The following is a 14,056-nucleotide window of genomic DNA, read 5'->3' as shown; positions in this document are numbered from 1 at the left end:
GTTTTGATTAGTTTCTTCGCTGAACAAGATTAGGATTATCAATCAACTACTAAACAATAGTCCATATGAGTCTTTAGGGTAGAGTTGTGTAGAATAATACGGTGTGTTGCCGTGTGTGTAATTGTATTATCTGAATTTACTTTATTACAGAAATGTGGCGGTTCTCAAATAAAGCAAGGATACAAGGTATAGATTGGATCTATTCAGATAAAATTTGCGATGAAAATAACTATCCGACATACATTGGCATTTCAAATACAGCTAAGGAACCATCAAAATCAAAAATCACCACCATCAGAAAGAATGATTGACAAGATGGATATACCAAAACTGTTTTCCATCAACACATTCGTGAAAATACCGGGTCTATAGACTGTATTATTCTCCAAGCAGTGACCTATAGGAATGAGAATCATGAATAGAAGGTTAAAGTGATTTAGGTACTTAATTAGAGATTTGCTTTCATTTTTCTTAGGAATGAGTTTTGCTTTTATTTTTCTTTGGAATAGATTTTTTTAGATGGGACAAAAACAATTCCAACTTTGTTATGGTTTCCCTTTTTGTAAATGTTATAGTACTTATATTTTTGCTCTTATGCTACCATTTTCAGAACAGGGAATAAATTATTTTACTCAAAACGTTATTGTGAAGTAGTTTTTCGTGTAATAGAAAATATTCTCTGTTATTTATGGACTGAATTGCCAAACAATGACGCATCTCAGAAATCCTCCCAGCGCATTGACCCTTAATTTATTAGTTTTGTCCAGAATATCCCAGCACGTTGACCCTTAATTTATTAGTTTTGTCCAGAATATTTACAAAATGATCGTAAGGTAATCAATCTTTCCATCATCCTATATATGGTGTGGGATAATTACCACATGAATTTAGATCTTTACTATCATAAATTTCAAGTAGTAAATTAATTTCAATAGCTACATTCTAGATAAGGGTAAAATAAACCACGTGTAAAACAATATCTTTTTTACCCTAAATAAATCATGTCTATTTAGAAACCCTAAAAAACACAAAAGATATCTTTTTCGTATAACGAAGATATCTTTAGAATTTAACCAAAATTAGATAAAATATGGAAACAAAATATGGAGGAAAAAAAAAACACTAAACCCGAATTATCCTCTGTATATAAAAACTAAATGTAAGCGATCTTTAACCAAAAAAAAATAATACGATAAAGTTAGAAGAGCTTCGTAATATATATACAAGTACGAGTATCACTACCTACAAGCGGTAATCAAAAAGAACAAAAAATGGCAGAAAACAACAAATTCACAAAAAGAAGAACAGAGAAGACTTGTGGAACAGTATGAAAAGGCAAAGTAAACTTATCTCTATCTTGAAAAACTTCACATTGACAAAAAGAAGAAGAAGAGACATACAAAGACAACAAAGAAAGCATAGGCAAAAGGGGTGTGAATCTTCGATTTGATACGAATGGTATGGTTTTATTCAACCAATCAAAAGAAGTTTAATCCGGACCAAATAGTTTAAATTTACCTTGCTTGCTATTTTCAGTCAATTCTTTGTTATTTGCAAGCTAAAAAAATAATAAAATTTTGTTACTATCAAAAATTTTGAATTGTGCTTTAAAGTTTGTTTTTATTTAACAATAACTTATAATAAAGATAACTATGATCAGAACTTATGAAATTTTATTTATTTTATTTTCTTGCACAATTTGGTTTTGTAATATATTATCTATATAAAAAGAGCATTAAATATTCCATCAACAATAAACAGACCCGTGCATCGCACGGGTGAGAAACTAGTAAATTTAATATATCAGAATATAATATTTCTTTTTCTTTACAATATTTTGAGATGAAAGATTTCATCCAAAGAATAAATAAATATAAATACAAACAATAAATTAATATTTACTTGTTAGGTTTGGATTTCAATTCTTCATGCTTCATTTTGGTAAGTTTCCATGAATTTGTAAATTCTCTTCAGTACTACTTGTAATGTTTCTTCACTCATGTTAGCAAAACAAACTCTAAACCAACCAGGTTCATCACAGTGACAAGATGAGCCAGGAGATATATTCAACTTCACTTCATTCACCATCGAATTCCAAAGAATCAATTCGCTTTCTTTTGTGGAGCTCTTCAAAAATGGACTTAAATTCATCCAGCAAAATAATCCAGCATTTCCTTCTAAACACTCAATTCCAGCTTTTCTTAGTCCATCAATAATTAGCTGATATCTTTTCTTCAATCTTTCCCTATTAATCTTAATATAATTTTCGGTAAACATCGTATCCGATAACATGGCAGCTAAGAGATTTTGAGTTTGTGATGAGACTAAACTAAAACTTGACATCCTTCTTGCAGTTGTCACAACTTTATCATTGTATGAATAAATTGTTCCAACTCTAAACCCTGGCAATCCTAAATCTTTTGACAAACTGTAAACAATATGAACCCTTTCCGCATCTTTATAGTTTCTTTCTTCAAGTATTTCTGCAACGCTTACAAATTCTGTCGAAGAAAAAACTGACCCCGAGTATATTTCATCCGATACGAGATGAATGTTTTTATGTGTAACGAAGTCGAGGATCTCTTCGAGCACTTTCCTTTCCATTGCTATGCCTAATGGATTTGATGGGTTTGTAATTAGAAGTCCTCTTACTTTGATGTTCTTTGATTCAGCTTCTTTGTATGCATCTTCTAATGCTTGTGGAGTAACTTGGAAGTTATTCGAGCTGTTGCAGTGAACCGGAACGATTTTTACACCAGTCCTCCATCTTAAATCTCTATCAAATCTGTTAACCAAATAAAAAAAATATCAATTAATACACTTTAAAAGCAATTATAAGAAAAGGAAGAAAAAAAAAATTCTAATAGCAAAATTATGAGATTCATTAAGTTGTTGAATTACTCACCCTGGGTAATATGGAGTTGGAACCAATAAAGCATCACCGGGGTTTGCTAAAATGAAAGTTAAGAGTTCATTTGCAGCGGTTGCACCGGCAGTAAGAACAACTCTTTCAGGATCGAATTTCACTTCGTCGCTTCGGATTTTCCCCATGAAACTTGCCATTGCTTTTCTAAAACTTTGCAGACCATGATAGTCTTGAAATAAAGCGTTCTCTCTGAAGCTTGAAATCCCGCTACTTTTCCTAGTTGTTGGTTGTTTGTCTGCATTGTTTTCCAAGTACTCTTCAAGTAAATCAAATGAAACCTGTTTAACACAACACAATGTTAGGAACTAGTCTCCTTGAATAGAAAAGACATGATTATACAAGAATTTTGAGGTGATGAAATCTTACTTGATTTTCAGCTAATCCCATCTGAATAACACCGGATGGGTTAGTAATCTCATCATAAGGGTTTTCATCATAAGCTTTCCATCCAGCAAAATATGGAGAATCTTCTCCATGAGTATCAGAGTTTGCAACATTTGATAACTCAACAGTACTACTACTAGTGGAAACTTGTTGATCAATCTCAATAGCCATTAATGAAAGATATATATGAATATGAATTCAGATAATGAAATATTTTTGTTTTCTTTTAACAAATCCAAGAGATAGAGATGGAGAAGAGAAATGGAGGGAGAGAGAGATTGTGGACAATGAAGAGTGATTTGAGTGATGAGAAGACAATCAGAGAAGACTTTATATATAGTCGAAGGCTCTATGCCCTTTTTCTTGGAAATGAGAAGAATTTAATTAAGTTTCTCTCAGTAAGTGTTTACCAATGATTGATGAGGTCATGAGCAAACCCAAACCTCAACTTTACAGATAACTGCAGGTGATGATAGTAATAGTTTTTAGTTTATCTTATAATTTTCTGTGACAGCTAGCTGGGTATGTGATATTGTCATAATAATTCTCTCCTTCAAAGTATTTAAATTTTTCTGTACCCCCAACAAATAAAAATATCTACATCAAGGAAATATGGTGGTTGAGATATACATGGTGATTGAGATAGCATATTACAGTGATGATCCCTTTAATAATCATTATATACTCAACATGTTTATTTTGACATTTTACATTTCATTGGAACTGTGAAAATTTAATTACTCATCAGATGTAAATTGTTGCTTAAGCTTTTTCTCTGAAAACATTGTCGCTCAAATTTTTCTACACATGCATCTATCACTTCATGGACAGCTAGCACATGCATTTACTCATGGACGTATAAAGAATCCATGTGCAAATGACTGATCAGTACCACAGAATGAGATGAATGGAGAAGAATGAATTCATAAACCAATCAGATTAACTTGAGGATAACCAGTAATCATTCAATCACATCAATCAACCAATGATTAGTAAATATATTTGTCAAGTGACAAATCGATTGTATCCAATCCATCACTAGATGTTAGTGTCCTCTTTTGAAGATGTGAGTACTTTGTTACAGTTTTATCAAGATACTTTTGTTCTTCTTTTTGGCTGGTGATCTTTTCTGTTTTCAATTGAATTTCCAACTCAAGTTGCTATCTATCACGACTACGGGTGTTTTTTCTTTTTTGTTTTTTGTTTTTTTTTTTTTTTTAATTTAAACAAGTAATTTTTTTTCTTTTAGCTTGTGGAATAGCCAATGTTGTTGTATTAAAATGGTAAAATCATCTGCTGATGATTCAATGACGTGTGTGGTTATGTTGTTGAGGAACTTTAGGCTCAAATTAGACCCTTACCCCAATTATTAGTTTGTTATCTAAGTGAATATATACAAATTAAGTTTGCAGTTTACTCCTGTTGATAGTATAATGTGAGAAATAGTGCATGGGAATTACCACAACGAGCTGCTTACTATCCAAATCAAAATTAATTGGGTCTTGTTAACTTGTATACCCGTATACATGTTAAGTTTCATTAAAAAAACAATTTTTACATTGGAAATAAAATTTGTTTGTTTTATTATATTGAAATTACATTAAAAACAGTAATTCTTTACATTGAGAACAAAAAATATCGTTTTTAGTGAAAGAAAACCAATTTTCAGTAGAAGAAGACAAAAAAATTAAGCCCGAAGGCAGAGGCAGGAACCGAAAGTTTACACTTTATCTCTGCATGTTTTTCCTCTCCACTTGAATTAATGCCAATCACATGTTACGTACACCTTTTTAGAAATCACACATTATGTAAAAAGATAATGTTGATTAAGATGTTCGTTGAGTTTGTAAAAAGAATCAGATAATGCTAATTATCATGTCAAATCACTGTTACACCCTCTCTGGGTAAAACCCAGCTGTTTCTGAAGCGGAAAATGGATCATTTGTCCAAATGTTTTTAAAACATGGTTCAAATGGACGAGTAAAAATTAGTATGGGTGAAATGGACACCAAAAAATAGCAAGTATTAAACTGGATTCATCCTGACTTAAACTTAAAAAATAATGAGGATGAAACTGGATGCATCCTGATATAAATTAAAAATAAGAAAAGGTATTTGAAAATGGGTAGGATGAAATTGTTTACATCCTGACTATTTTTACATTTTTGTCCATTTAAATGGTATCAAAATCTAAATGTCCTTTTCACCCAGGAATTGTTGATTTTGGTCTTATTAACCAATTTTGTGTTTTGGAAGCGTCATTACCCATGAGAAGGGTTACGATCATTCGTATGAAGCTCATCCCCCTACAATCCTACTACTCCATTTATGTGATCAACAGGCCCGGTTCTGAAGTGGGGCATCTTGGGCAGCCGCACAGGGCGGAAATTTTTGGAGGGCGGGATTTTTTTGGATTAGTGGAGGGATATATATTACTCCGATCCCAATATTTAGTGGCCTGGGAGGCCTGCTACGTTTTAGTCACACATCATGCATGTTCGATCCGACGATTCCAATATTTCTTATATTCCTGAGTCATCGCTTCTGACTTAATCTATTCAAGAAATAGAAAACTCTTGAGGGTAAACCCTAGCCGAGATTCCAAAACGCTGTGAAGGAGAAACTTCATTCCAATTCCATATTTCCGTTCATATGTATTCTGGTAGCAGAAAAAAATTCCTTCCATTCAATTCATAGGTAATCTCTATCTCTTATCTTATAGTCTTATTATTTTTTCGTATTCTGGTAGCATAAAAAATTTCACTTGAAGGCTAGTTGCGTTTTTGGATGTTACTGCCTTACTGGGGCTAGTAAATTGGTTGATTAACTTGATTTCTATTTGTTGATTTCACTTTGAATCTTTATGATATCTTACTGGATGGCTGCTTTAGTGCTTTTGATAGTTCAATTTGATTAACTAATCTTAGTGGATGCATTTGGTATTTGAATTTGATTAACTGATTTCTCTTTTTTTTTTTTGTTGCTATCTTACTCCTGGAAGCTTTTGATTTCATATGATTCATATCTTAGTTTGTAATCTTATCGTTTCTTTTGTGTTAACTGTAAAATTGCTTCTTTGAGTTTGATTAATTCCAATTAGTTTGTGTTCTCAAAATCTAACTGTTTTCTTCAATATGCAGACTTGGTTTACTTATAAAAATGCGTAGTAAGACGGTAGTACCTGGTGAAAGTGGACATGCTAGACGTAAATGCAAGGAAAAAAGTGATGCGTTCGTACAATCTCAAGCGGGAGCTATTGATATGTTTGTCGTTAAAAAGGCACGTAATGTAGTTGGAACCTCATCAGCTGGAAACGAAGGGGTTCGTGATGATGTAGGAAATGAGAATGCTACAGATGAAAATGTCAATGTCCATGACCATGATAATATAAGCCACATGGAAAATGAAGGTGTGGATAATTTGGGAGATGGACTGGGACAAGAAGAGCTAGTAAGTCAATCAATTCCTTCCGCTGTGAATATTTATGATCCAAGAAGTTGGGATAACCTTGACATAAAATCAATCGAAAATGGGTTATTTGTCAGTAAAAATTAGTATGGGTGAAATGGACATCAAAAAATAGCAAGGATGGAATTGGATTTATGCTGACTTCAACTTAAAAAATAGTAAGGATGAAACTGGATGCATCCTGATGTAAGTTAAAAAATAAGAAAAAGTATTTGAAAATGGGTAGGATTAAACTGTTTACATCCTGACTTTTTTACATTTTTGTCCATTTTAAACGGTATCAAAATATAAATGTCCTTTTCACCCAGGAATTGTTGATTTTGGTCTTTTTAACCAATTTTGTGTAAAATTAAGGGATATTCTAGTAGAAAATAGGCCGCGTAGAAACCATTTATTGAAGAAGGGTCCTAAAGGCAAGAATTATGGAAAATTCCTGACTTATTAATGATGCTCTTACGTTGCGCGACATAAATTACTTCATTTTCAGCGTTATGTAATAGATTTTATTTGGAAAACATATAAATAACAAAAATGGCGATTTTTTTTTTTGCGTAAAGGGAGTTCTGTACTCTTTGGCACAAGGTCATTGAAATGTCAAGACCGCCCTGGTTATCAAAGTCGTATATCATTATGTAGGATAACAAGACACGCTATTCTTCCAACGAAAATTCACATTGACACCGCCAATGTTGTGCATTTTGCATGCATGGCTCCGCCATTATTATTGGGGCCGGCGGGACGGTGCAGTATCCGTGTATCTTTAAGTATAAACACCAGCTGTGAACCCCTACTTCTATGGAGTAGTCACTGACTTTTAAGAGGAAGTTATATGAATCAATAGTTAATTAAAGACCTTAATTAAAACAAGTTCGTGGTCCAACTATATGAAAATTTTGGGTAGTAAAAAAAATTGTATTTTTCGTGTTTATGAATTAGAATTTTAATTAAGTCAATAGATTTAGGAAGGAAATTATTAGGTTTGTCATAATTTAAACAAATATAAAGAATAAATTAGTCATTTCCTAATTTTAGGACACCCATTATAAGTCTAGGAAAGCTAGCCTAAGCACATCATGGTCCAAAAAGGCTAGACCTCGAAAAGGCTTTCGATAGGATTAATTGGAAGTACTTGGAGTTTGTTCTAGGAAAAATGGGTTTCGGCACAAAGCTGTGTAAATGGCTTAGGTTCTGTTACTCAACCTCAACCTTTTCTGTGTTAATTAATGGCTCACCATTTGGATATTTTTCTAGTTCTCGTGGAGTAAGACAAGGTTGTCCAGTCTCGCCGCTACTCTTCAATATAACCATGGAAGGTTTTTATAGATATATGTATAGAGCGTCAAATCTTCGTCTTTTCAGTGGTTTCTCAGTGTCTCCTACTGGTATTACTGTAAATCATTTACACTATGCTGATGACACTATATTCTTCCTTGATAATAGCAGGGACGAGCTCCAGAATCTTTTTTCTGCCCTCAGGTGTTTTGAATACACTGCAGGCTTAAAGGTTAACAATTCGAAAACACGGCTTATAGCAATTGGGGATGTACCTGAGATATCATTTTGGGTTTCAGAATTAGGATGCGCCACTGACAATCTACCATTCATGTACTTGGGTATGCCATTGGGAGCAAAAGCAAATTCTAAGCAAATTTGGAATACCATTATTGAGAAGTTTGAAGAGAGATTGTCTGCGTGGAGGCAAATCTCACTGTCAAAGGGAGGTAAACTAACGCTCCTAAAATGCATTTTGAGCTCAATTCCTATTTATTACTTCTTTTCGTTCAAGGCCCCAGTTTCTATTCTAAAACTCTTAGAGCGTAAAATGCGAAACTTTCTTTGGGAGTATAATAGTTCGGCAAGGATTTCTCATCTGGTTAGTTGGGATTTAGTTTGTGCTAACAAGAACAACGGTGGTTTAGGAGTTTGTAATCTGAGGAAGATGAATCTAGCAATGCTTGCAAAATGGTGTTGGAGGTTTGGCCAAAAGAAAAATAGATTGTGGTATAAAATTATAGCTGATAAATATGGTTGTAATTTCTCTAACTGGATTCCAGATCAAGTCAAGTATGCACACGGCGTCTCTTGTTGGAAAACAATTGCATCCACAGCCTCCTTGGTGAGTACAAATTCAAGACTAATTCTTCACTCTGGTACAGTGATTGCATTCTGGAATGATATCTGGAAAGGAAATTCTCCTCTGTCTATATCTTTCCCAGCTCTCTACAAACTTTCAATGAACAGAGATGCAAAGATGGTTGATATGATCTCTACAGATGGCAGTTGGATGTTCAATTTTAAACGTAATCTCGTGAGTGCAGAGGTTAACTCTTTGGCAGATTTGTTGGTGCTGATTGGAAGTAACCCACCAGCTCTGGATGAACTTCCAGATACAAGGCGTTGGACGTTAAACAGCTCTGGTATTTTCACAGTAAAATCTCTTTATTCTAATCTCACCTCAGACTTTGGCATCCCTGATTTCCCACACAATTTTGTAAGGAATAGTTCTATACCTCCTAAGATCAATTTCCTAGTGTGATGTTTAATCCATGACAAGCTAAACACCCTGGATGTGATGCAGATAAAAGGCATTGATATTTATAACTCCTGTGTTCTATGCGGCGACGACACTGAATCCCAGGAACACATCTTCTTGCATTGTAAGATAGCTCATAGGGTTTGGTCTTCGGTGTTACCAAAAGAGGGTTGGTCTTAAGCAATTCCAAGAAATATGCAGATGCTTGCTCTAGGCTGGAACCAAGTTCATTTCACCACTGCAGGAAAATTTCTCTGGGATCTAATTCCAGCAGCAGTAATCTATACCATTTGGTCAGAACGTAACAGGCGCATCTTTGAGATGAACTACAACTTCAAGACAGACTCCGATCTTTGTATAGAAGCAAAGTCATTGATCCTTGCTTCGGCGAGTGCTTCAGGACAACGTATCCAGAATTTCTCTAGCACCATTTTTAATAACTGGGATGCTCTCTTCATGTAATTTAGTTGTTTTTACTTTCTGTTTTTCTACCACTGGTAGATCTTCATTGTACTTCCTTTTCTCTTAATACATCTTCTCTTCTTATAAAAAAAAAACATCATGGTCCAAAAAAAAAAAAAAAAAAACCTTGGTCCCAAACAAAAATCGTTCCTACCTCAAGCATATCTACTGTATGATCGTGATTGCACACGAATACGCGCCAATTACCCTCATAATTGTTCCATAAGAATTGTATATAGAGGTGTCAGCTGAGTACGGTACGTACATGGCCAGACGCATACGGACTTGAAGATCTTTCCTGTTCTATGTGGCAATTTCAAATAAACTCGACATCAACATAATGATTTAACGATAAAACAACGACGTAACCACTGATTATCTGAAATTGATACAGTAACCATTTCAGATACAATAACCTACCGACGATATCATTTTTCATTATCCATGATTAAGGCGACGATACGCAACGAATAAAATTCATTTTAAAAAGGTTATTAAAAGTGAATTTTGTTTCTATTTAACCACATTTCTTTGTTTTTTTTTTTGGATGTTTTGTGGAAAAACATTTCTAGGTGGTTTTTCGGTTCATGATGTGAACCACGATGAGCCACATACCACAAGTAAGACCCAAAATCTCAACTTTGTTTTGATGACATTTTTGGTTAGCAATAAATTAATTTCTAATATTCTTTAAAAAAAACTCCAGCACCATGACAACCCACACACACAGGCTAATATGCTGCTTCATTAATCAATTACCTTGGAACTCATGAAAATTTGCACTTTTTTAATAAATTGAAAAGAAAAATAATACACTGATGAGATTGCCGCATAAAATCAAACAGATATAGAGTGACTACACACTCATATTTTAATAATAATAATAATTCAGGAATCAAGCATGAAAAGTGATGTTAGGCTTTTATTTTATGTTTTCGTGTTGGCAGATTGAGATAGTTTACAACTATACTGATTTTGACAAACGTTTGAACTTTGAAGCTGCTTAGGAACTTTCCTATTAGAAGCACTAATTTAATTAAGGTTTATCATCATCTAATTATTTTTTTTAGATTGACTTCCACATTTCAAATCATGAGTTTTGTCCTATATAGCCAATAGTGCTTGCTTTGTCAACTCACTCGTGATGGTTGATAGGTTTTGAACATGAGTGCATCAAGTGTTAATTGGCTTTGAGGTGCAGTGGTTCAGTTTTTGCATGATGGTTGAGAATTCAACTATCTTTGGTACTAAGTAATAAAAACATCACTTTGTGAAAAACGCAGAAGTATGTTTGAACAGTGATTCCCCTTTGTAGCAAAATTGAGTTTCCTTCTAGGAAAATAAAATTCCAACTTTCTTCGAACATCATTTAGGAAGACTATATCCATAACCCTCATATCCAATTCCTCCATAAAGAAGCAGTATCAAAATCACACGGATACACACATCACAGTGACAACACTATGAATCAGTCAAAAAGTGACACTAATTGGTGGTGGTTGTGAAACATTAGCTGTATGACATGAATGAAATACCTAATTTAATTTAGTAGGACACAACCTAAGTATCTCTTGATCTCGCGTACGTGCAACGACATTATGTACGTGTTCAGGATTAGGGTTTTGGTGGTCTGATTAGCTATATTGATAGTACCGTGTGGGGACTTGATTAATGTCTCCTTCTTCATCACTACAAACTTTGAACTTTGATCATTTTGTATTATTCATCATCATTTATTAAAGCAAAAGTAGCTTAATAAGAATCCTTGACTACTATATACACACGAACACATATTTGTAATATTTATATATATGCATATTTACTGAAAAATAAAATGGTACTGTGGGTTAGCTGTAAACTTGTTTCTTGATGTTGCAGGGTTTTGAATTTGTAGCTTTTGTCAGCTCTAGAATGAGAAGACCAAAAAATAAGAAATTAATATACAAAACGGAAGTAGAGATTCAACGCTAACAAAAGTTACAAGAGTGGTGAACTGGTGATCATCAAATACAAAAAAAAAAAAAAAAAAAATGATCTCCCAACCAATTCAGATCCCAGAAAACAAAACAAACTAAAAAAAAATAAATAATGAAAATCTAAGAAAATGGTTGCAAGATTAGACCAGACCTTCAACTTTGAGGTAATGCCTTTGCCCTTTGCCGCTCCGCTCTGTGGAGCTGGTAGTGTGACGGTTTGGGACCCGGAAACTAGGACCCATTACTCAGTATTCGTTCCCTAACTTTTCCGGACCGGTAGTATCCTGATGAGCGGGCTGCGGGATACCTAGTTTCCCCTCTTCAAACCTAGCTATCTAGTGGAATGTGTTAGTTAATCAAAGACTAATTAATTACTTCCTAAAGATAGCGGTGACATTTTAGGAAAGGGTTTTTTTAAATCGGTTATAATTCTTGGTGGCCAAGTTTGTAACCTATATAAATAGGTAATTAGGCCTTGTAGAATTGTATTGTGTAGAAAACGATTAAGAGATCGGTGAGAGATTTCTTGTATAGCTTTTAGGGCTAAAGTTAGAGTTTCATGGTGAGAGCATATTGCTGAGGAACAAGATACAAAGTTATCGTCTCGGGTAATTGTTGCGGTGTAACCAAGGGTTTGCTGGAATTCACACGACGTTGTAATCGTTTTTCTTCATAGTGGATTTGAGTTGGTGCGGCTCAAAGTGGACGTAGACAATATATACACGTTGTATGTATTGGTCGAACCACTATAAATCTTGTGTCTTGTGAGTTGATTTATCTTTCTCGTATTTTCATAGTTACTTGTGCTTGGTTTACTTATTATTCATCATAATATCTCAAGATCCGTTATTCCGCGGTTGTCAGTGATTCCCTAAGAAAATCCTGACAACTGGTATCAGATCTCGGGTTAGAGCTTTAGGGTTTATCGTAGTACGATTGGAGTGGGAGCGATGGATGATAATAACGAAAGTACGGTAGCTAGAGTTAAAGTTCTTAATGGGAAGAAATTTGCGTTTTGGAAGTCTCAGATGGAAGACTACCTATATGAGAAAGACCTTGTTGATCCATTGGGTGGAGTTCCGAAAAAGGGGTCACGCAAAGACGGTGAATAGACAACCCTTGATCGCAAGTGTGTAGCCGTTATCCGTAGATGTCTAACGGAGGAAGTCTACAATAACGTACAAGAGGAAACTAGTATGAAGGATCTTATGGATAAACTTGAAAAGTTGTATCAAAAGTCATCAGCCTCGGGGAAGATTATATTGTGTGAACAATTATTTAATCTGAAGATGCAAGAAGGCGCGCGAAGCAATTTCAGCACATCTTGGGAAGTTTAAATCAATTATTTCTCATCTTTCAAAAGTTAGTATTACTTTTGATGATGAAGTTCAAGCTTTAAGGTTGTTGTCGCCATTACCAAAGAGTTGGGAGACTGCAAGGACAACCATTAGCAATTCCACAGGGAGCGAGAAATTGAAGCTTGATGATGTGCAACAAAGGTTAATTGTTGAAGAGGAAAGAAGAATAGAACAAGGTTATGGTTCTAGTACTTCAAGCTCGGCCTTAAGTTTGCAGGAAGAAGATAGAGGCAGGAGTTCAAATCGGAAAAACAACAACAAATCTAGATGGAAGTCTAGAGGAAAGTCTAGGGGGAGATCTCAATCCCGGACTAGAGGTGTTGTTGAGTGTTGGGCGTGTAAGAAAGTAGGACACTTCAAGCGCAATTGTCCGGAAAATAAAGGTGCTAATAATGGTGGAAACAAAGGTAATCAAGAAGAGATCAACATAGTTGCAGCTGCAGAACCGGTGAAGGTCCTTGTTGATAAAAAGAAGGTGATTACAAAAGGTTTTCTACTACTCTCTGAGGACAAGCAAGATGAGTCTTGGATTATAGACTCGGGAGATTCTTTCCATGCGACAGGTGATAAGAGTATTATGATATCTTATAAAGAAGGATACTATGGCCAAGTATTCTTGGGTGACGGTGAACCATGCAACATCATTGGTTTGGGTGATGTGATCTTGAAAGTCAACGGTTCTACATGTAAATTGAAGGATGTACGACCTGTTCCAAATTTGAAGAAGAACTTGGTGTCTGTGGGCAAATTTGTGATGATGACTGTGAGGTTGTGCTTACGAAACACAATTGGAAAGTGAAGAAAGGAGCTATGGTAATATCTCGTGGAGTTAGAGTCGGTACTCTATACCGGACTTCAGATGAAACTACTTTAGCAGTGACTAGTAATGGTGAAGACACTAACTTGTGGCATAGAAGATTAGGACACATGAGTGAGAATAACATGAAGA

The 14,056-nt window shown here is 34.6% G+C and overlaps 1 protein-coding gene across 1 annotated transcript; it reads right to left on the bottom strand.

The window, feature by feature from the left end:
* Positions 1–1,926: 1,926 nt before the first annotated feature.
* On the bottom strand, positions 1,927–3,481 carry LOC113293988 (1-aminocyclopropane-1-carboxylate synthase 7-like). Its single transcript, XM_026542424.1, has 3 exons — positions 3,293–3,481; positions 2,906–3,204; positions 1,927–2,785 (listed from the first exon to the last, which is right to left on the bottom strand). Exons 1-3 carry the CDS (start codon positions 3,479–3,481, stop codon positions 1,927–1,929), a joined length of 1,347 nt encoding a protein of 448 aa, XP_026398209.1.
* Positions 3,482–14,056: the final 10,575 nt, after the last annotated feature.

The sequence above is a fragment of the Papaver somniferum genome, chromosome 7 (genome assembly GCF_003573695.1).
Source record: "Papaver somniferum cultivar HN1 chromosome 7, ASM357369v1, whole genome shotgun sequence".
Taxonomy (NCBI): Eukaryota; Viridiplantae; Streptophyta; class Magnoliopsida; order Ranunculales; family Papaveraceae; genus Papaver; species Papaver somniferum.
Note: the sequence above shows the minus strand (reverse complement) of the source record. Positions and strands in the feature narration are given on the sequence as shown.

Bases quoted from the DNA above. Each gene is read 5' to 3' on its own strand.
- LOC113293988 (XM_026542424.1), bottom strand. From the start codon at position 3,481: ATGGCTATTGAGATTGATCAACAAGTTTCCACTAGTAGTAGTACTGTT. The intron at 3,205-3,292 runs GTAAGATTTCAT...TGTGTTAAACAG, and splicing joins TGGGATTAGCTGAAAATCAA to GTTTCATTTGATTTACTTGA. The intron at 2,786-2,905 runs GTGAGTAATTCA...TTTGGTTAACAG, and splicing joins CCAACTCCATATTACCCAGG to ATTTGATAGAGATTTAAGAT.